Genomic DNA, 22884 nt, shown 5'->3' on the forward strand with positions numbered 1-22884 from the left:
TATGATTCTCTCATCCATACTGCAGCAGCTCTAAAGCAGCATGACACAACATTGAGATTCTGGCTCTGCATGAAGGATCGGATGGGCAGAGCCCCTCACACTACCATACAAGCACATCTTGGGATTTGTTTGAAAGTTCTAGTGATGAGCCCTTCAGCCAAATTACTTTGACAGTCTGTTCAGGGAACCATCTGAGAGGAATCACCATAGCACTAATCAGTGGAGGACTTAGAGGTGCTGTGATCTTTATAAGTGCTGCCCTTTTCAACAGGCAGCACACTAAAAATAAGAATTGGTGAAAATACAAGTATTGTCACTGTATTCACATATGGTTTCCAACCATCAATGATGCATTCCATGTTTAAATTGAATCAACAATGAAGGTCATTAGCTGTATCTTTTTCATCCATTTTCTGTTGGCAAGACAGAGATATGCCCACATGAATTTTGATGACATCTACACATGCGCAAAATATTAAGGAGATGTCAGACATCACAGAGTCACAGAGATACAGCACAGAAGCAGGCTCTTCAACATACTTAGTCCATACTGACCACCAAATAGCCATTTATACTAATCCTACATTAATCTGACGGTCCCTATATTCTATCAACTCCACAAATACCCACATACTAGGGATAAGTTGCAGTGGGAATTAACTTAACGATCTGCACATCTTTGGGATGTGTGGACACCCAAAAGAAATCTTCATAGGAAGAACATACGAACACCACACAGACTGCACCCAAGTCAGAATTGAACCCAGAGAGGGTGCAGAGGAGATTTACCAGGATGTTGCCTGGTTTGGAGAACAAGTCATATGAAGCAAGATTAGCAGAGCTGGGACTTTTCTCTTTGGAGCATAGAAGAATGAGAGGGGACTTGATAGAGGTCTACAAGATTATGAGGGGCATAGATAGGGTGGATAGTCAGTACCTGTTTCCCAGGGCACTAATAGCAAACACCAGAGGGCATATGTACAAAATTAAGGGAGGGAAGTTTAGGGGAGACATCAGGGGTAAGTTTTTTTACACAAAGGGTTGTGAGTGCCTGGAATGACTTGCCAAGGATGGTGGTGGAGGCTAAAACATTAAGAACCTCTTGGACAGGCACATGGATTTAAGAAAAATGGAGGGTTATGGGGTAGTGTGGGTTTAGTACTTTTTTTTAAGGATTATATGAGTCGGCACACCATGGAGGGCTGAAGGGCCTGTACTATGCTGTAGTGTTCTATGGTTCTATGGTTAACTCCTGCCTGAGAAGCAGCTTGGATCTGCTCCATTTTGCCTACTAACACAACAAATCCACAGCAGAAGCCATATCATTGGCTCTTCACTCAACGCTAGAACATCTGGACAGTGACTCTATTGAGCTCATCTTTTGAAATAACTTAATTTCTACATTTGGTGTCTCTCTTTTTCCTTTTCAGAGTGGATGGGTTTCTGTTGAAGACCCTGACCTGGAGTTACACTCAAGCTTTGGTTCCTTGTGGTGGTGGGACCTGCTCCTTGGGGCTCATGACTGGCCACTTTTCAAAATCTTAAGGACGCAGGCTATAGACAAGCACGCCTTTGGGGTTCTGAGGTTTCACAGCTCTAAGCCAGTGCAGCTGACTGAAGTGTCGCAGGAGAAAACTGAGTATTGGGAGCAGCAGATACTTCTGAGAGCTCAGCGAATCTCTCTCCCTCTCTCTCTCTCTCTCTCTCATTGGTGGGGGAAGAATTTGTTGCCAAGTCTCTAGTTGGAATACTCAGGAAAAAAAAGCAGCACAGCATACTTTTAATACAGGCAGTACCCAGGTTATGCACGAGTTCTGTTCCTGAGTCTGTATTTAAGTCGGATTTGTACGTAAGTCAGAACAAGTACATCTAGTATTATTTAGCATCAGTTAGTCAAACGTTTATCTTAGTATATAGTATATATTTTACCTTTCTATGCATATAAAACACTTAAGAAATGTATTTATTCTAATAATTAAACCACTGCGTTGCTTAGTAATAATTGTAGCTTTCATCGGGGCAGGACTTTTCACATGCTCCATTATTCTCACTTTATCCATTATCCTTTAAAATTGTTCCAATCGTTGACCAACTGCAGCCTAACGCTTTTCTAATGACCGATGGCACTTCAACTCTTTCCAAACACTTTATTATTTCCAATTTATTTTCAATCGCAATCACTTCCTGTCAATGGAACAGAAACACTGTGGGTGTCGGGTCCCGACCTCAGCCGGCTCCTAAGGTCCGCTGGGTCTTAAGGACCACCACACACCGTCAACGGAACAGAAACACTGCGGGCAGTGGGTCTCGAGTTCTGCCAGCTCCCAAGGTCTGCTGGGTGCTAACGACCACTACACTGAGCCAGGCTGAATGGGACAAGTGGGGGTTGTGCTGGGTTTGGGTATTTGATCATCCACAATATTCTGCATGGGAATTTAAACTGGAGGTGGCAGTGTTTTTTTTTTTACGAGGTCGAGTTGCGAGCTCGATATCAACCCTGCACAGATGGTACGGGAGTCACTGGATCGACATCAACCCGGCACGGGAGCAGACTGTCACTGGATCAAACTTGAAAACCTCAGTTCTCCAGCCCGGCGCTGATCTTACTGTGCCACCAGCTGACCGGAACGGTGGGGGGGTGGGGGTGGTGAGGGGTCAGGGTGAATCTTACAAGAAAATTTTAAGCCAAATACAAAGTTAAGCACTCAACACATTGTCAACTGCAACGATTTAAAATGACGGACAGCGTCAGGATCCGACTTAAAATGGCGGACAGCGTTCTCCTTCCTCGGTTCGTAAGTACAAATTGTCTGTAAGTCGGACATTCGTAACTTGGGGACTACCTGTACCATAAATAAGCGAGTTGTCTTGTTATGTCTCCAGTTCTGTTGTGAAAGGGATACCTCTTTTTCCCTTTATCAGGGAAAGAGAGAATTGTTGGATGAATTGAAACATAGAAAATAGGTGCAGGAGTAGGACATTCAGCCCTTCGAGCCTGCACCACCATTCAGTATGATCATGGCTGATCATCCAACTCCGAACCCTGTACCTGCTTTCTCTCCATACCCCCTGATCCCTTTAGCCACAAGGGCCATATCTAGCTTACAATGATTAGAACTTACAATAACTTAGAATGATTATTTTTGTTGTACTGGAGATCATGGTCTTTATTAAAGGCTTGCTATTTCATTCTTGGTGGACGGAGGGAGCTGATGTTTTTTTGCGGAAGTGGGTGGGTGTGGGGGAAGGTTGTTGATATGTTGCTCTTGTGCGTGGGGGGGTGGAGTAGGGGAGCTTTGGGGCACTCTTCTGTTTTCGTGGAAGTCTGTGAAGAACAAGAATTTCAGAGTGTATATTGCATACATTTCTCTTATGTTAAATGGAACTACTGAACATCAGGATACTCTGTATCAACTACAGATCGGTACTCAACTATAATCCCCACCAAACTAATCAATAAGCTCCAAGACATTGGCCTGAATACCTCGTGTGCACTTGGATCCTCGATTTCCTCACTTCCAGACCCCAGTCAGTTTGGATTGGTAACATCTCTTCCACAATCTCCATCAACACAGGTGCACCAGAAGACTGTGTGCTTGGCCCCCTGCCCTTCTCACTTTACACTTATGACTGTGTGGATGAGTACCATTCTAGTGCCATATTTAAGTTTGCTGACAACACCACTGTCATTGACCAAATCAAAGGTGGTGATGGATTAACATATAGGAGGGCAAATGAAAACCTGGCTGAGTAGTGCCACCACAACCTCTCACTTAATAATTAGCCAGGGCATCAAAGGGTATGGGGAGAAGGCAGGGGAGTGGGGATGACTGGAAGAATTGGATCAGCCCATGACTGAATGGCCTACTTCTGCTCCTATATCTTATGGTCTTAATGTCAAGACCAAGGAGTTGATTATTGACTTCAGGAGAAAGAAGACAGAGGTCCATGAGCTAGTCCTCATCAGAGGATGAAAGGAGGACAGGATCAGCAACTTCAAAATTGCTTGGTGTTATCATTTCCGAGGACCTGTTCCAGGCCCAGCATGTAAGTGCAATTATGAAGAAGGCAAGGCAGCGCCCCTGCTTCCTTTGAAGTTTGCAAAGATGTGGCATGACATGCAAAGCTTTGACAATCTTCTAGATAATTTGTGGTTGTGAGTATATTGACTGGTTACATCAAAGCCTGGAATGGAAATATCAAGCCACTTATTGGAAAATCCTACAAAAAGTACTGGATTTGATCCACTCTATCATGGGTAAAGCTTCCCCTCCATTCTGCACATCAACATGAAGTGCTGTGGCAGCAAAAGAGCATCCATTATCAGGGGCCCTCAGCACTCAGGTCATGCTCTCTTTACTGCTGCCACCAGGAAGAAGATACAGGAGCCTCAGGACTCGCATTTCCAGGTTCAGGAACTGTTATTACCCCTCAACCATCAGGCTTTTAAACCAGTAGGGATAACTTCATTCAACTTCACTTGCCCCATGACTAAACTGTTCCCACAACCTATGTACTCACTTTCAAGGATTCTTCATGTCATGTTCTCATTATTTATTGCTTATATAATTATTATTATTATTAACTTTCTCTTTTGTATTTGTAGTTTATTGTCTTTTGCACATCGGTTATTTGTCCGCCTTATTGGGTGCAGTCTTTCAATGATTATATTATGATTTTTTGGATTACCGTAAGAAAACAAATTTCAAGGTTGTATATAGTGACATATATATACTTTGATAATAAATTAATTTTGAACTTTGAAAAGATTATTCTACTTTTAATTCCCAACTGCCTCTCAAAGTCTCTGGATTTTCACTGGTACTGCCAGGAAAAAGTTCTACTCCGTACTACTAGTTTGTTTTTTACACTATGGATACAGTCCAGGAGTTGCACCAGAGTTTTCAAAAGAGAAATTTTAGATCTCAGTGTGCTGAAATAAATTACCTAAATTGCCTCCTGCTGCAAAAATCTGAAATTGTGTCGAGAAATTGAGGAACAGAAATTACAGAAAAAATGATTAATAAATGAGCAGACAAAAAATAGGCAAGTTTTGAAAGGAAAAAGAAACCGAGGGTGCAAACTGAAAAGTAATGGAGGCAACAGACAAAAGCCTAATACTAACATAAATAATTCATGAAGTGTGTTTAAACCCTGAATATGAAGTTAATGTTCAAATATAAATCAAACATTTTATATTAATTCATTCTTCCTGTAAGTCTAATGTACCTTATCATACTCTATTCTATTATGTTGCTATTACCTTACTGTTATAACACAACAATTCTTCCAATTCTAGTGCCCAGAAGTTATTTGCATAGAGCTGTTGCTCCCCCCAGTGTAATGCTACTGAAAAATATGGTAACTATGGAAATTCAACCATGTACTTCTGGGTACAATTCACCCCTACAATCCTGGAATATTGTAAGGAAACATGACCAAAGTATCCCAAAATACTCCCATGTTAACGTGCCTTTGGGCAAACTCAAGCCGAGATTTCACATATGGTTTTTTTAACAATGGGTCTCTCTTTGTCACTGTCCCATAAAGCTGAGACTGGTAATGCACCAGGGCAACAGTTTTGCACAGTCTCTCCCATCTTAGCCACTGAAGCTTGTAACTTGTCCAGAGTTGGTATTGGTGTCTTGGTGGCCTTCTACAGCAGTGGATTAGGCTGCCTACAAGGTACAGAGCCTATAAGTAGTATTCACCCTTGGATATTTTCATGTTTTACAACATTGAACTGTAGATTTAATTTGGCTTTTTTGACACTGATCAACAGAAAGGACTCTTTTGTGTCAAAGTGAAAATAAATTTCCACACATTGGTCTAAATTTATTACAATTATTAAAAACAAAATAGTTGCATAATTATTTACCCCTTTCAAATCAGTTTTTAGTAGATGCACCTTTGGCAGCAAGTACAGCCTTGAATCTGTGTGGATAGGCTCCATCAGCTTTGCACATCTGGACAGTGCAATTTTCCCCATTCTTCTTTACAAAGCTGCTGAAGCTCTGTCAGACTGCATGGAGATTGTGAGTAAACATACCTTTGGGTCCAGCTACAAATTCTCAATTAGATTAAGGTCTGGACTCTGACTTAGCCACTCCAGGACATTAACTTTGTTGTTTTTAAGCCATTCCTGTGTAGCTTTGGCTTTATGCTTGGGTCATTCTCTTGCTGGAAAAAAATCTTCTCCCAAGTTGCACTTCTCTTGCAGACTGCATCAGGTTTTCCTTCAGGATTTCCCTGTACTTTGCTGCATTCATTTTACCCTGTTCAAGCCTTCTGGGGTCTACTGCAGTGAAGCATCCCAATAGCATGATGCAGCCACCACTATGCTTCATGATAGGGGTGGTGAGTTTTTGATGGCAGAGCATTTAGACTGATGGCCAAAATGCTCAATTTAGATTTTATCAGAAAGTAGAACCCTCTTTCAACTGACTTCAGAGTCTGCCACGTGCCTTTGGGCAAACTCTAGCCAAGATTTCACGTGTGTTTTTTTTTCAACAATGGCTCTCTCTCTTTGTCACTGCCCCACAAAGCTGAGACTGGTAATGCACCAGGGCAACAGTTGTATGCACAGTCTCTCCCATCTTAGCCACAGAAGCTTGTAACTCCTCCAGAGTTGGTATTGGTGTCTTGGTGGCCTCCCTCACTAGTGCCCTTCTTGCACGGTCACTTGGTCTATGAGGACAGCCTGCTCCAGGCAGATTTACAGCTGTGCCATTTTCTTTCCATTTCTTGATGATTGACTTAACTGTACTCCAAGTGATATTTAGTAACTTGGAAATTTTCTTGTATCTGTCTCCTAACTTGTGCTTTTCAATAACCTTTTGCGGATTTGCTTGGACTGTTCTTTTGTCTTCATGGTGTAATTTTTTCCAGGAAACTGACTCGGCACCAGTTCGTCCTTCCAGATACAGGTGTATTTTTACTACAATCACCTTGACAGCACACAAGTCTCCAAAAACAGATAGATCTCCATTTAGCTAATTACATGACATCGAAAGCTAATTGGCTGCATCAGTGATGATTTGGTGTGTCATATTAGGGGGGGAGAAGAGTTGAATACTTGTGCAATCAATTATTTTGTGTTTTATATTTGTAATTAATTTAGATCACTTTGCAGAGATCTGTTCTCACTTTTTCAGTTGATCAGCGTCAAAAAAGTCAAATTAAATCCATTGTGATTCAATGCTGTAAAACAATTAAACATGAAATATTTCAAATATGAATACTTTTCATAGGCACTGGAGATGAAAGGTTTCCATCATTCCTTGCCTTTAATTTTGCATTGGAGTTCTCTTTGTAGTCATAGGCTGGGTGTTCCCGTGCTTGGATAGCAATAGGAAATTTGAAATTGATGCCTTCTTTTCACCACTACATGGCAAAAGGGTTAGAGGGGTTTGTGTTCAGTAGTTAGAAAATAAGGACTGCGAGAAACAGAGCAGGGAAATTTGAAGATACTCAGAATGAGTATACCAGAGGGTGAAATCACAGAGTTGCTGGGTTGCAAGGTCAAGGCAAGTGATTATAGGACTGGATGACAGCAGATTGATGGAGCTGCCAGGAAACTTATGTGATTTGAGAAGCCATGTTTAATGCAGGTGTCTCAGGGAGGCCCCCTGCTGGACCTCCTGCAGTTTGCTTATTGGGCAAATAGTCAACATGGGACTGCATTACATTCTACAACACCTCGACAACCCAGGAACTTCTGTGAGGGTCCTGTCTGTTGACTTCAGCTCGGCATTTAACACCATCATCCCAGAAATCCTCCACTCCAAACTCACCCAGCTTACTGTCCCCCCCCCCCCCCCGCCATCTGTCAGTGGATCACAAGCTTCCTGACTGACAGGGTGCAGCAAGTGAGGCTGGGGAGCATCATCTCTAGCACCCGGATAATCAGTACCGGCGCCTCCCAGGGATGTGTGATCTCCCCACTGCTCTTCTCCCTTTACACTAATGACTGCACCTAACAGGATCCATCTGTTAAATTCCTGAAGTTTGCAGACGACACAACTGTCATTGGCCTTACCCGAGATGGTGATACAGACAGGAGGTGGAACAGCTGGCCCTCTGGTGTGGTCAGAACAGTCTGGAGCTAAATACGCTCAAGACTGTGGAGATGACAGTGGACTACAGGAGGAGCCCCCAATACCCCCCGCACTCACTATACTCAACAGTATTGTGTCTGCTGTGGAGACCTTCAGATTTCTGGGTGTCACAATCTCCCAGGACCTGAAGTGGACATCAAAACGCAGACACACTTATCAAAAAGGCTCAGCAGATGTTGTGTTTCCTATGTCAACTCAGGAAGTACAACCTGCCTCAGGAGCTGCTGATTCAATTCTACCCAGGAATAATCCAGTCTGTTCTCTGTTTGTCCATCACTGTCTGGTTTGGATCAGCTACCAACAAGACAAGAATAGACTTCGAAGAACTGTCAGGGCTGCGGAAAGGATTATTGGTATGAAGCTGCCCTTGATCCAGGACTTACATGCATCTAGAGTAAGGAAGCGAGCAAGCAGCATTATTGTAGACCCATCACACCCTGGACATCACCTGTTCCAACTCCTTCCTTCTGGTACGCACTTTAGATCAAAGTATGCCAGGACAAATAGGTACAAGAACAGTTTCTTTTCGAATGCCATCAGTCTTATGAACACTTGGATTTTAGTCTATTGTAAATCAAGTCCACCTGTACATTCAATGAGGTGGACCTCATAGTGATTATTTGCACTATTGTTTTTGTTTGCTTTTAATTCTGTACAGAGAGAGCTCAGGGAAACCGGCATCAAATTCCCTGTATGTGTCCTCATACTTGGCAATAATAAAGGATTCTGATTCTGATAACTATCTTACATGTCATGCATGCTTCACAGCTGAGTGGTATGAGACGAAATCATCCTTAGAATAATTGATCACAGGTGCCCCAGTACACTGTGATCCCTGATACCCTGCAATGCTCCAAAGGAAGTGCTACACAGAAAGGAACATCATTACGTGTGTACTGAAGGCAGAAGTCAAGTTTGGGATACAAAGTGCCTACTGTTTGGAAATGCCCATCAAATTTGCTGCATTACACAATACAATCTGGGAACAATCCTTCATTAAAAGACTAATTTTCATTTGAATAATGCTGAAAAAGGAATACACTGCCATTGAATTTTCAGGCATTCTGAATAACATTGTTAACTGCAGGCATCTAATTTCATTTGACATTTTCGCTACTAATTGGTTGCTAGGACAGATTTTGCATATTAAAGTATATGTCATCTTCAACTATTTTTAATCCAAGTATTTTGAATGACATAATTAATTAATTCATTAAAGCTAAAATTATAAATACTTAAAAGTAAATTACATAATGGCTAATACATAAAAATGAACATTGAAAAACACCTGATCCATACTTAGCAAACAGACCTTCGGGTCTTTCGGATGATCCAGTGCCGTGAATGAAGAATTATATCACCGAAATCTCACCTATTTCTACCCTAACTTTTCACACTCCTCTCTCCACCTCTCAGAAACATGCTTTAATTCTGAAAGCAACAGCCATTCCTTTACTGACAAGTAAACACAATGAATTCCTCTTTAATATCCCAAGCCCCTTCCTATCCAAATTCTACTGTCAACTCTATTTCATGAGCCTTTTGGAGGTTTGTTATGGAAAAAAGTCTATCATTCAATATTGAAGTTAAATGCAGTTTAACTTTAAATGAAGTTGAAATTCTTATATGTCATGGAGAAATTATCAGGAACAATAATTTACACAGGCTTCTACACTCAATTGACTTAGTACCAATAACTAGATGCTCTGCAAATGAATGGAAATTGAAGAAGCTTATGTAACAACAAATTGTCCAGCTGCAATGGGACGAAGATGGACAAAATGAGTCACCAAAGTCACCAAAGGAACACTGTCTGAGGCATGGCTATAATGAGGTCTGAAGTCAAGTAATCCTGGGTATCAATTGTCAGGTTACTGAATAATGATCATGAAAACACTGTTGATAAATCCTTCCACTGTTTTAATGTTGACTGAGAATGGATTAATTGGGTGCAAATAGCTGGAGTGGATTCATTTGGCTTCTTGTATCACCCTGGTCCACTCCTCAAATCCAAAAAGCAAACCACTTCTCTCAATAGCCTCAAATGCAAGAACATTATGGCAACCTATCCCTTTCCACCATTTAGAACCCAAACAGTTTTATCAGGTGAAACTGTAATTCACTTGCGTATCTTCCAACTTAATGAATGATATTCCTCACTCTCTTTCTGAATTACATTGGAGGAACCAAACATCGAATTATAAATGTTTTGCAAAATATCTCTCTTCAGTCTACAGGGGCTACCATGAACTTTCAATTGCCTATCACTTTCATTCTCACACACTCACACTCACTGTGGTTTCCTGAGTTTTTCCAGTGAAATCCAAAGTAAGTTTGAAGAAAATCATTTGATCTTTTATTGGTATGCATGCTTTTAAGACTCAAGGTTGAATTCAATTAATTCAGGTCACTCACTTTCTCTAACTGTATCAGAACTGGCCAGTTCTGCAGCAAGTAATCCAAATACTAATTCAAATTTGCATGTTACGCTGACTTTCTCTCTGCCTCTGCCTCCATAACACCTCCCCACCTACCTTCCTCACACTCCACTCACCCCTACCCCTACCATAATAACTTCATAAATCTGTTAAATAGCTTAATCAACTGCTTATCATCATGGCAATCATAGCCCCACGTCATAAATATTCCCTTTGCCTATCCATCCTCCTTCCATATTTTATTAAAAACTATTCATTACTCTCTGCATTTTCACCTTCATGCCACATTTAATTCATGCACACTGAATGTATCACAAGATATGAAGACCAATGTCAAACATTGTTTAATTAGAAGAAGCATATTGAATATCAACCAACACGAAAACCTGTCCCATGGAATGGGAGAACCAATAATCACCATCATTGTACGATGTGCTGTTTTCAGTTACCAATAGGAATCTCCAGGATCAAACATTACCTGCTTGAAGAGTTTTTTCGTTTTATGTCCCCTGGCGATGGAAGAGCAGATGGGGTGCTGTAACTTCGATGGAAACCTATACAGCAGGAACAATAAGGAAAAGATTTTTTAAAATCGTCATCGTTTTTCTTAAAGCTTAGAGTGAAGTTTCAAAATAATTTAATCCTATATAGAGTGAACATATAGGGAAATAATTACCAATTAGACAATGTCCTTAAAATGCAAAATATTTTCATAAAATTAAAAACAAGTCTGTTTTTGCTTCAAAAACCTAGGCTTAATTTGTTCCCTTCAGAGGGGTGGGTACATATTGGCTTACTAATCCCCATTTAAACATTAGACATAGGAGCAGAATTAGATCATTTAGTGCATCAAGTCTGCTCCATGGCTGATCCATTTTTTCTCTCTGCCCCAATCTCCTGCCTTCTCCCCATATCGTTTCAAACCCTGACCAATCAAGAATCTATCAACCTCTACCTTAAATATACATACAGACTTGGCCTCCACAGCTGTCTGTGGCAAAGAGTTCCATAGATTCACCATACTCTGGCTGAAGAAAGTCCTCCTCACCTCCATTCTAAAAGGATACCCCTCTATCAGAGGCTGTGTCCTCTGGTCCTAGAGTCTCCCACCATAGGAAATATCCTCTCCACTCCCACTCTATCAAGGCCTTTCACCCTCAATGAAGTGGACCACTCATTCTTCTGAATTCTAGTGAATACAGGCCCAGAGCCATCAAACACTCTTCATATGACAATAAGTACACATGATATAAGAGTCCTTTAAAGGCATGCAAACAGTTAAAATATTAGAAACTTTTGCAGGCCCATTACTTATTTCAGCCCAGCAATAGATTGGCATCAAACCAGTTGATAGAGAAACAGTACATGGCTCATTCACTTAATTTTCTAATAACTTTATTGATGCATTCAAGATAGCAAAGTGGCAGAGCTACCAACCCAAGAAAAGAATATGCAAATTAACCAATCCAGACTTTAAACAAAACTATTGGCCATAATTCCTGCTTGTCAGTGCCATTAAGTATACAGAAATATTACTCATACCTTCTGAAACAGCATGGGGGTTTAAACTTCCAAGCACCAGGAATCCAGAATAATGCTAAGAAAATGTTAATGACCTCATCAGAGCCAACTATAGATATTCTCTCCTTTTCCTCCTTTCTCATCTTCTTAACATTCTCCCAACTAGCCCTTTGCAGTTCACTCTAGTTAGGAGCAGTTCTACCTTAGCATCTTGTGTTGTAGCTACCCAATTCTCCTCAAAGCAATTACTTACAATAAGACTGGATCAATTCCTACTTAAAAGTGTAACTAGAGTCTAAAATTCTCACAACCAATTGTTACTTCAACAAATTCCATTGCTTCAGTTTCTTCACTCTGCACAACCATTTCAAAATCCATCAGTTCTTTAGGAGTTTTATCATCCATCTTAATTCCCCTTCCTTACATTGACATCCTTCTTTCAATTGAACACTTTGAGATTATTTAATGTGAGCAGCAAGTTATTCTGGTCCTCATTATAATTGAGAACAAGGAAAACCTCAATTCAAGTTCAGTTACTGCTGAACAACTTTAACAGAAAAAAGTAAAATTTAATTTATACTAAACTTTTTATCACAGCTATTACTATTAAGTCTGATTTAGCTCAAAGGAACTAAAGATATTTTATCAAGATTTCTACTATTATTTGGCTCTGCAGTCCACTGTTAAGAATACCTAATGTACTCTAACAGTGTAATAAATCACTGTCAATTTAGCAGAGTCTCAAAACGTGTATCAAATAGAAAAATGGAGTATCCTTACAAACATCACCCTGTGAAATGAATGTTGAAAAGGAATCTTATGATCTTTTCCTCCACTGGGTAGTCTAAATGTGGGATGAACCAAGGAATATAAAGAAATGTCTCATTCAGTTAACCAATATATTGCAAGGAAAACCAATACACTGCTCATTGGTTAATGCACATTTAAATAAATGCCTAATATATTGAATGTTTTTACAACTAAATAATAGTCAGGTTAGAAGTACTGTCTGTCCCCAACTTTTGTAACTTACTTTATTTCATTTATTCACCTAAATGCAGATTGTTCTTTTATCAGCTTCTTGCCAGAATAGAACAAAAGTTCACACATTTCAGTGCAACAGTCATTATAATCCAGACACTCGTGCTTATCCATGGGTATAACAAGTCTGAATGATTGCATAAGTAAGATCAATCTAGCATGCTCTGGCTAATTGCTGGAGAAATGGGCAGTGACACATATTATACAGTCCAACTGTTTTGAAAGTATCTACAGTATCTCAAGAGCAAATAAATCGACAACTAGATGATGATGTCTTTAAATTTCAATCCTTCAAGTGGTACTTCAAACACTATTGGCCTTACATCTAAGATGCATTCTTTTTAGAGTGTTTTCCTTTTAGTACCAAAGTGCAAAGCCATATAAACAGCTGATCTGTTCCAAACTACTGAATTTCCTCCATTTGTGACGTGTCTTTGGCTTATGCTTATTTGGTTTAAGCCAATAAACAAATTGGCTTATGCTGATTTAAAAAGCAAGTAGGACCTGTTGGGGCTTTCCACAATGCTTGAGATTGTGCATGCCGTTACCTGTGGTGAGAACGCCAGATTTTAAAAAGCAAGAGGAGCCTGCTGGAGTTTTTAATCCCTTGGATTATCAGGCACTTGGCAAGAAGCAATAAAAGTAGTGAGGTTTAGTTGGACTGACCATTGTGGGAGTGCCACTGTATCAATGGACAGAGTTAAGAGTGGGGAACTGAGGCTTTGACTCATGAGGCTTCTGTGCTGTGGCTATCTTGAGGTTGCTGTCACGTTTCTGTGTTTTTTCTTTATTAATACCTAGCTAGAGTAGTGAGAATGGTTCCAAGGGAAGTGGTGTGCTCCTCTTGCAGGATGTGGAAGATCTGGTAGTCTTCCATATGCAATCTGTGACAGTATCACACATGCAGAAAGGGAGGATGTCATGACGGATCATCTACTGAGTTAGTGTGGGTGTAAGTCAGAAACAAGAAGGGAGTAGAGTGGAAGGCAGGATTTGGAATGGTGCAAAAATTACAGGGTTGTTGTCATGGGTGACTTCAGTTTCCCTAAAATTGATTGGCACCTCCTTAGTGCAAAAAGTGTAGATGGGATGGAATTTGTTAGATGTGCCCAGGAAGGATTCCTGACACAATATGTAGACAGGCTGACTAGACCCTTAACCCATGTCCTCTGGTTTTTTTCTCCCCTAGCCTCAGTGGAAAAAGCCTGCTTGCACTCACTCTATCTATACCCGTCATAATTTTATATACCTCTATCAATCTCCCCTCATTCTTCTATGCTGCAGGGAATAAAGTCCTAACCTATTCAACCTTCCTCTGTAACTCAGTTTTTCAAGTCCCAGCAATAACCATAGCCGTGGGCAGGGATAGGAGCAGATAGGTATCGAAAAGTATTTAATTCTGGGAGGACAAACTACGATTAGGCAGGAACTTGGGAGCATAACTTGGGAACAGATATACTCAAGGTAATACACAACAGAAATGTTGAGGTTGTTTTGGATTCTGGATAGCTTTTTTCCACTGAGGGAGGGTAAGAATGTAGGGTGAATGAATCATGATTGACAAGAGATATGAGATATCTAGTCAAGAGGAAGTAAAAAGCATACTTAAGGTTTAAGAAGCAAGGATCAGACAGGGCTGTGGAGAGTTATAAGGTAGCCAAGAGGGACTTAGGAGAACTAGAAAGGCCTTGGGGAATAGGATTAGGGAAAACCCCAAGCCATTCTACACATATGTGAAGAACAGAAGAATGACTAGAGTGGGGGGTAGGATGAATCATGGAACAAAGAGGAAACATGGTTGGAGTCTGAGGATATAGGGGAGGCCCTTAATGAATACTTCCCTTGAATATACTCCAGTGAGAGGAACCTTCATGAAAGTGAGGACGTGGTTAAACAGACTGAAATGCTAGAAAATGTTGACGTTAAGAAAGAGGATATGCTGGAACATTTGAAAGAGGACATCCCAGGGCCAGATAGGATATACAGTATCCAAGTTCCTATGGGAAGCACAAGAATAGGCTGCTGCATCTTTGGTGATGATTTTTGCATTCTCATTAGCCACAGGAATAGCATCACAAGATTAGAGGTTGGCAAATGTTATTCCTTTGATCAACAAAGATAACAGGGATTATCCTCAGAGTTATACACCACTGAGTCAGTGGTGGGAAAACTAGTGGAGAGGGTTCTTTGAGATAGGAATTATGAGCATATGGAGAAGCACAGTCTGTATGGCTTTGTGAGGGACAGGTAGTGCCTTACGAGCCTGATTGAATTCTTTGAGGAAGTTACAAAACAAATTAATGAAGATAGAGCAATGCATGTGATGTATATGGGTGTTAGTAAAGCATTTGACAAGGTTCCCCATGGTAGGTCAGGAGCCATGGGCTCCAGGAAATTTTGGCTGCATGGATTCAGAATTGGCTTGCCCACAGAAAGCAGAAGGTGGTAGCAGTCGGACTATATTCTGCCTGGAGATTAATGACCAGTGCTGTTCTGCAGAGATCTGTTTGGGGATTCCTACTCTTTGTGATTTCTATAAATGACTTGAATGAGGAAGTGGAAGGGTGGTTTAGTATGTTTGCAGATGACTTGAAGGTTGGTGGAGTTATGGATAGTGTAAAAGATTATCGAATGTTACAATGGGACATTGATAGGATGCAGACCTGGGCAGAGAAGTGACTGATGGAGTTCAATCCAGGAAAAAGTGAAGTGATATACTTTGGTAGTCAAACCTGAAGGCAGAATACAAGGTTTATCTTAGGATTCTTAGCAGTGTGGAGGAACAGAGGGATCCTGGAGTCTATGTCTATAAACCCCCTAAAATTACCACACAAATTGATGTTAAGAAGATGCATGGAGTGTTGGCCTTCATTAATCAGGGAATTGAGTTCAAGAGCCATAAGATAATGTTGCAGCTCTATAAAATTCTGGTGAGACCACACTTGGAGTATTCTGTTCAGTTCTGGTTACCTCATTATAGGAAAGCTGTGGAAGATTTGAAGAGCATGCAGAGGAGATTTACCAGTTACAGAGTGTCTTATGAGGATAAGTTGAGTGAGCTGAAGATCTTCTCTTTGGAGCAAAGGAGGATGAGAGACAACTTGATAGAGGTGTATAAGGTGATAAGAGGTGTAAATCAAGTGGATAGCAAGAGACTTTTTCCCAGAATGGAAATGGCTAATACAAGAAGGCATAAGTCAAGTCACTTTTATTGTCATTTCAACCATAACTGCTGGTACAGTACATAGTAAAAATGAGATAACTTTTTCAGGACCATGGTGTTACATGACACAGTACAAAAACCAGTCTGAACTACGTAAAAAAACAACACAGAGAAAGCTACACTAGACTACAGACCTACACAGGACTGCGTAAAGTGCACAAAAACAATGCAGGCATTTACAATAAATAATAAACAGGACAATAGGGCAAGGTGTCAGTCCAGGCTCTGGGTATTGAGGAGTCTGATAGCTTGAGGGAAAAAACTGTTACATAGTCTGATTGTGAGAGCGTGAATGCCTCGGAGCCTTTTCCCAGATGGCAGGAGAGAGAAGAGATTGTATGAAGGGTGCATGGGGTCCTTCATAATGCTGTTTCCTTTGCGGATGCAGCATGTAGTGTAAATGTCAGTGATGGCGGGAAGAGAGACCCTGATGATCTTCTCAGCTGACCTCACTATCCGCTGCAGGGTCTTGCGATCCGAGATGGTGCAATTTCCGAACCAGGCAGTGATGCAGCTGCTCAGGATGCTCTCAATACAACCCTTGTAGAATGTGATGAGGATGGGGGTGGGAGTTGGACTTTCCACAGCCTTCGCAGGAAGTAAAGACGCTGCTAGGCTTTCTTTGCTATGGAGCTGGTGTTGAGTGAGCAGGTGAGATTCTCCACCAGGTGAACACCAAGAAATTTGGTGCTCTTAATGATCTCTACCGAGGAGCCGTCGATGTTCAGTGGGGAGTGGTCGCTCCATGCCTTCCTGAAGTCACCACCATCTCCTTTATTTTGTTCACATTAAGAGAGGTTGTTGGCTCTGCATCAGTCCGTTAGCTGCTGCACCTCCTCTCTGTAAGCTGACTCGTCATTCTTGCTGATGAGACCCACCCCGGTCGTGTCATTGGCGAACTTGATGATGTGGTTCGAGCTGTGTGTTGCAGCACAGTCGTGGGTCAGTAGAGTGAACTGCAGAGGACTGAGCACACAGCCCTGTGGGGCCCCCATGCTCAGTGTGATGGTGTTGGAGATGCTGCCCCTGATCCGGACTGACTGAGATCTCCCAGTCAGGAAGTCTACGATCCAGTTGCAGAGGGAGGTGTTCAGGCCCAGTAGGCTCAGCTTTCCAATCAGTTTCTGATGGATGATTGTGTTGAATGCTGAACTGAAGTCTACGAACAGCATCTGAACGGTATGTGTCTTTTTTGTCCAGGTGGGTTAGGGCCAGGTGGAGGGTGGTGGCAATGGTGTCATCTGTTCAGCGGCTGGGATGGTAAGCAAACTGCAGGGGGTCCAGTGAGGGGGGCGGCAGGGTCTAGACGAGCCTCTCGAAACACTTCATGATGATGGATGTAAGTGCAATGGGACAGTAGTCATTTAGGCAGGACACTGAAGACTTCTTCGGCACGGGGACGATGGTGGCGGCCTTGAAGCATGTTGGAATGGAGGCGCTGCTCAGGGAGATGTTGAAGCTGTCAGTGAGACCATCTGCTAGCTGGTCTGCACATTCTCTGAGCACTCTACCAGGGATGTTGTCAGGTCCAGCAGCCTTCCGTGGGTTGACCCTGCACAGGGTTCTTCTCATATCGGTCACGGTGAGACACAGCACCTGGTCATTTGTAGGAGGGGTGGACTTCCTCGGCCGCCTCGTCATTTTCAGCCTCAAACTGGGCGTAGAAGTTATTCAGCGCATCTGGGAGGGAGGCATCATCTGCACAGTCAGGTGATGTTGTCCTGTAATTGGTGATGTCCTGGATACCCTTCCAAATGCACACACACTTTTTGGTGATGGGATTAAAGCATAGTTGGGATATCAGAGGCATGTCTTTTTTTTTACACAGAGAGTGAAATGTGCTGTCAGGGTGGCGGTAGAGGCAGATACATTCAGGACACTTAAACAGGCACATTGATGAAAAAAATGGAGGGCTATGTTGGTTAGAAGAGTTGGATTGATGTTGGAATAGTTTAAAAGGTTGGCAAACATTGTGGGCCACAGAGCCTTTACATTGCTGTACTATTTTACGTTCTATTTTCAATGTCCTACGTGTTCTATGCTTCATGTTCAGAATGTGAGACACAAACAGGATGAAGCCAGCTATAAATAATGAAAATCAAAAAAGCTACAGATGTTAGAAATCTGAAATAATAACAGAAAATAATCAAAATATTAAGCCATTTAGGCAGCATTTGTGGAAATTTCACATTTCAGGTTGAAAACCCTCCATCAGATACTATTTTGCCCAGTAGTATTGTCAGCCACAAATAAATTGTATCGTCATCTTACTTCCAAGCAAAAAGTACCAATATTACTGAAGATATTCATATAAATAATCTCATAATTCAATTTTGGTTAACTGTACAGGACTATGTTCCTGGATATAGAAGTCTACAGCTTGTACAGTCATCACAATAGTATTATTACATTGGAGCCCTCATCTTTCAAGCTTTTCTCATTCACTAACATCCAACTCTAGGTAAGGACATATTCAGCACAGCTTTGTGAGCCGAAGGGCTTGTATTGTGCTGTAGGTTTTCAATGTTCCTATGTCTAACTCAGAAATACTGGAACATTCAACCAAAGAGCCTGTTAGACTTTTCAATACTTCAGTATCTTTTCTATCTGCCTGCTTTGTTTCTTAAATGTAATTACGAATTTTCCAACGGATTTAGCCTCTGCAGCTTTTTCCAATACCTCTCTATGAACCATTACAATTAATTTAATGGCCATAGTGCCCTGATTAGGACTTCAAGAGCAAAAAGGTTACAGATGCTAAATATATGTAATAAAATATAATAAAATATAAAACACTGGATACAATTAGCAGGTCAGGCAGCATCTATGAAGTAAGAAAGAGAAGGTAACATTTCAAATCAATGACATTTCATTGATCCTGATCAAATATTATCACCAAGTTCTCTACCAGGATGATGATTCATCTTGTTCTATTTCTAAGGTAACCAGTTTTGGAGAAATGATGGAAGTGAAACTGCAGGGTGGTATAATAGGTACTGAAGTACTGAGTTTGTCAGGAAGGAATGTGCATGCAATCTTACGGCTATACTTTCTATTCGAATTAGAGCCAGGAATAAGGGTAACAAGGACAAAACTGAAAGCTCTTTTTCTAATTGCACTGAGGATTCTTAACAAGGTGGAAGAATTAATAATGCAAATTGAAACAAATGTATACAAGCTATTAGCCAATACAGCAATAGAGCTGCAAAGTGACTAAAGCTGGAAGCTAATATTCCAGTACATTTTCATAAAGGAATTGCAAAATGGAAGGGGAGGTGAGGCAGCCTTGATATTAAATAATTGGGGAAAGAACCTTTGTTCAAAAAATTAATAAGTCAAAACAGTTTGAGCTAAGCAACTACAATGAGCAGAATATGACTTGGACTTGCAAAAAGTAGTAGTAATACAGCAATATTGGAGTGGGAGGATCTAAGGATAGTGCCAAATGTTTTTGTGGACCTGGCCAACTTCTTCCAATTCATCTGCAAAACAGTTTAACTTTCCTGTTCTCAAGTCCTTTTATTCCTTTTCAAGGTGGCTGGGGTCCTGTTGGGGTCCATGATCCACAGCTGCGCTCAAACTAAGTTCTTCACAGCCTTCACACTCTTTGGAACTCATCAATCAGCCTGCATTTCGGGATCTTCACAAGCGGCTTGGAAGACGGACATCTTTGGGGTGAAGCTCTGTGCCAGTGGACGACCCAATTCCTTGCTGAAGTCACTGACTGAAGCATCACGGGAGATCAGAACATCAAGTCAGTGGGCTCAACTGTCAGAGACCTCTGAACTTGAGTGATCCCTCTCTCTTTCTTGATGGTGAAAGAGAGTTTGCTGATTCTCAAGAGGTTAACATCGAAACAGCAAACTGTTGGTCTTCCCTCTCACTGTGGCAGGAATGATCTCTCTCTCCCTTGTTAGTGAGAAAGAGAGAGACTATTGAGATGGACAGTAGCTTTTCATGGAATATAGATCATATACTCTGGGGGCTTGCTATTGCTTGGTAGGTAGTGGGCGGGCTGGTGCTTTTGCTGAAGTAATTGGGGGAAGGGAAAGGTTAATGCTTTTGCTGCTGCTTGTGCATGGGAGGGGGAGAAGGGCATTGGGGTTCTAACATTTTTCTGTCATTCATTCTTCAGGTTTTTTCTCTCTGGTTCATGGATGTCAGTGAAGAGTAAGGATTTCAGGTTGTATAGTGTATACATTCTCTGATATTAAACTGAACCATTGAACTATTGAATATTATACCTCTGAGAGGTAATGTTGCAGCTATATATAGGACCCTGGTCAGACCCTACTTGGAGTACTGTGCTCAATTCTGGTTGCCTCACTACAGGAAGGATCTGAAAACCATAGAAAGGGTGCAGATGACATTTACAAGGATGTTGCCTGGATTGGGGAGCATGCCTTATGAGATCAGGTTGAGTGAACTCGGCCTTTTCTCCTTGGAGCAACGGAGGATGAGAGGTGACCTGATAGAGGTGTGTAAGATGATGAGAGGCATTGCTCGTGTGGATAGTCAGGGACTTTTCCCCAGGGCTGAAATAGCTAGCATGAGAGGGCATAGTTTTAGGGTGCTTGGAAGCAGGTATAGAGGAGATGTCAGGGGTAAGTTTTTTATGCAGAGTGTGGTGAGTGTGTGGAATGGGCTGCCGATGGCAGTGGTGGAGGCGGAAACGATAAGGTCTTTTAAGAGACTCCTGGTGGCTACGTGGAGCTTAGAAAAATAGAGGGCTATGGGTAAAGACTAGGTAGTTCTAAGGTAGGGACATGTTCGGCACAGCTTTGTTGGCCAAAGGGCCTGTATTGTGCTGTATGTTTTCTATGCTTCTATTATAAATCGGGAAGCCACTGATTCTTGCAACAGGGACATTGCAGTGATATCAAGAGACTCCAAAGACAGATAGACCAGGCAAATCAAATTAGAAGGAACAGAGCAGAAGGTGAATTCATGGAGTGTAGAGGAAGTTTTTTTAAAATCAGTGTGTTGCCCTTAAGGCATTCGTTTAGTTTATTATATTTCCGCTTTAGTAATTCGTTTGTAATTGTTTTCTAGTTATAACTTTGTTGAAAGTAAATTCATTCTCTGTGATATATTGCGGCATGTGATGACGTCACACCCGGTTTTGCCGCGTCTTGTGGGGAAATACCAGTTTGGAGAAACGGGAAGGAGGGGGCTTGTGTGTGCAGGATCAGCGCGAGGAAAGTTTCATTCTACGCACTAGAAACATCACAGAAGCAATGCCGTAAGTTCATAAGATAATCGATATGTTGAAGTAAAATGTTAGCGCTGATTCTGTTAAAAGTAATGGCGGTTGATAAAGTTTATGTTCTTTGTCATTTAAAGAGTTGCAGATAGTTTGTGTTGAAGTGTATTTAAAGCAGTTGATGGCATAGGTAGATTCTGACTGTATGCTGTACTTTAATGTAATATAGTTTGTTGTAGTTTTATTTTTGCAAGTATTTATGATGTAAATGCTATGCCAAGAAGGAAACAAATACTGTATATATTTTGTATTGTTTTATCAACAGTTTTCACAATATGTTAATGTGGAAGAGTGAACAGTAAATGGTTAATCTTACTGGGATCGCACCTCGTTCACTCCGGTTTATACTTGGTGTTTGGTTCAGAGTTTTTACACCTGTGCGAGAACACTATAGTGAAAAGGCGGCGTTACCTGGTGTTTCGACGAGTGGTACGATGGCCACATGCTCAAGTGTCAAATCCTTGCCATCCAGCGCCAGGAGCAGTAGGGCATCAACAAATAAGACTGCCCACGCAAGAGCTAAAGCAGAAATCGCCAAGGTGCGAGCATCATACACTGAACAGGAAGCAAAGCTGAAAATGGAAAAGGCTGCCAGTGAAGCCGAAAACCAGTTGGAAAGGGTAAGGATAGAAGCAGAGTTAGAAGTGCTGACGCTACACCGAGAAGCCGAAGCTGCCAGGGTGGAAGCAGAAATATTTGCAAATGCTGAAGAAATGCACGTTCTAGATGAAGTGAAATCTACTTCAGAAAGGACCAGATTGGAACGCACTAACGAATACGTCCGATCTCAAATGGACCTGAAGACTTGTTCTTCCTCTCCATTCTTATCCGCTAACGTCCCATATCATGAGGAGTCAAAGAGAAGTCCAAATGCATCACATCCATCTGAGGAAGATAACTTACCCTTGCAACTCCGCGATGAATTCAAGAATGAAAGGGCTGATGACAAATACTTCTCGACACCAAACTTACCAGATTTGGCGAGAGAAGAGGTAAAGGCTGAATTCAGAACAGCAAATTCCATAACAAATGTACACCCTCAGTCATATACCCACCGACATATTCCCCCAGCCAGTGTGCCACTTGCGACTGAACCCATGGCACAGTATTTAGCACGACAAGATCTCGTCACTTCAGGACTATATCAGTTTGACGATAAGCCTGAAAATTATCGTGCATGGTACTCCTCATTCACTAACGCTATCGGTGGAATCCAGCTCCAAGCAACTCAAGAGTTGGATCTTATGACAAAATGGCTGGGAAAAGAATCATGCGAGTAGG

General features: G+C 41.5%; 1 protein-coding gene across 7 annotated transcripts in view; it reads right to left on the reverse strand.

Annotated features, from left to right (window-relative positions):
* Positions 1 to 22884, reverse strand: part of LOC132402718 (CAP-Gly domain-containing linker protein 4-like) — a 332263-nt gene that overhangs the window by 30164 nt on the left and 279215 nt on the right. For all 7 annotated transcript variants that reach the window (XM_059985680.1, XM_059985681.1, XM_059985679.1 and 4 more), the window contains one exon: positions 11034 to 11109. In XM_059985680.1, coding sequence (XP_059841663.1) covers positions 11034 to 11109 — 76 coding nt within the window. The remainder of the gene's footprint in view (positions 1 to 11033; positions 11110 to 22884) is intronic.

The sequence above is a fragment of the Hypanus sabinus genome, chromosome 12 (assembly GCF_030144855.1).
Source record: "Hypanus sabinus isolate sHypSab1 chromosome 12, sHypSab1.hap1, whole genome shotgun sequence".
Taxonomy (NCBI): Eukaryota; Metazoa; Chordata; class Chondrichthyes; order Myliobatiformes; family Dasyatidae; genus Hypanus; species Hypanus sabinus.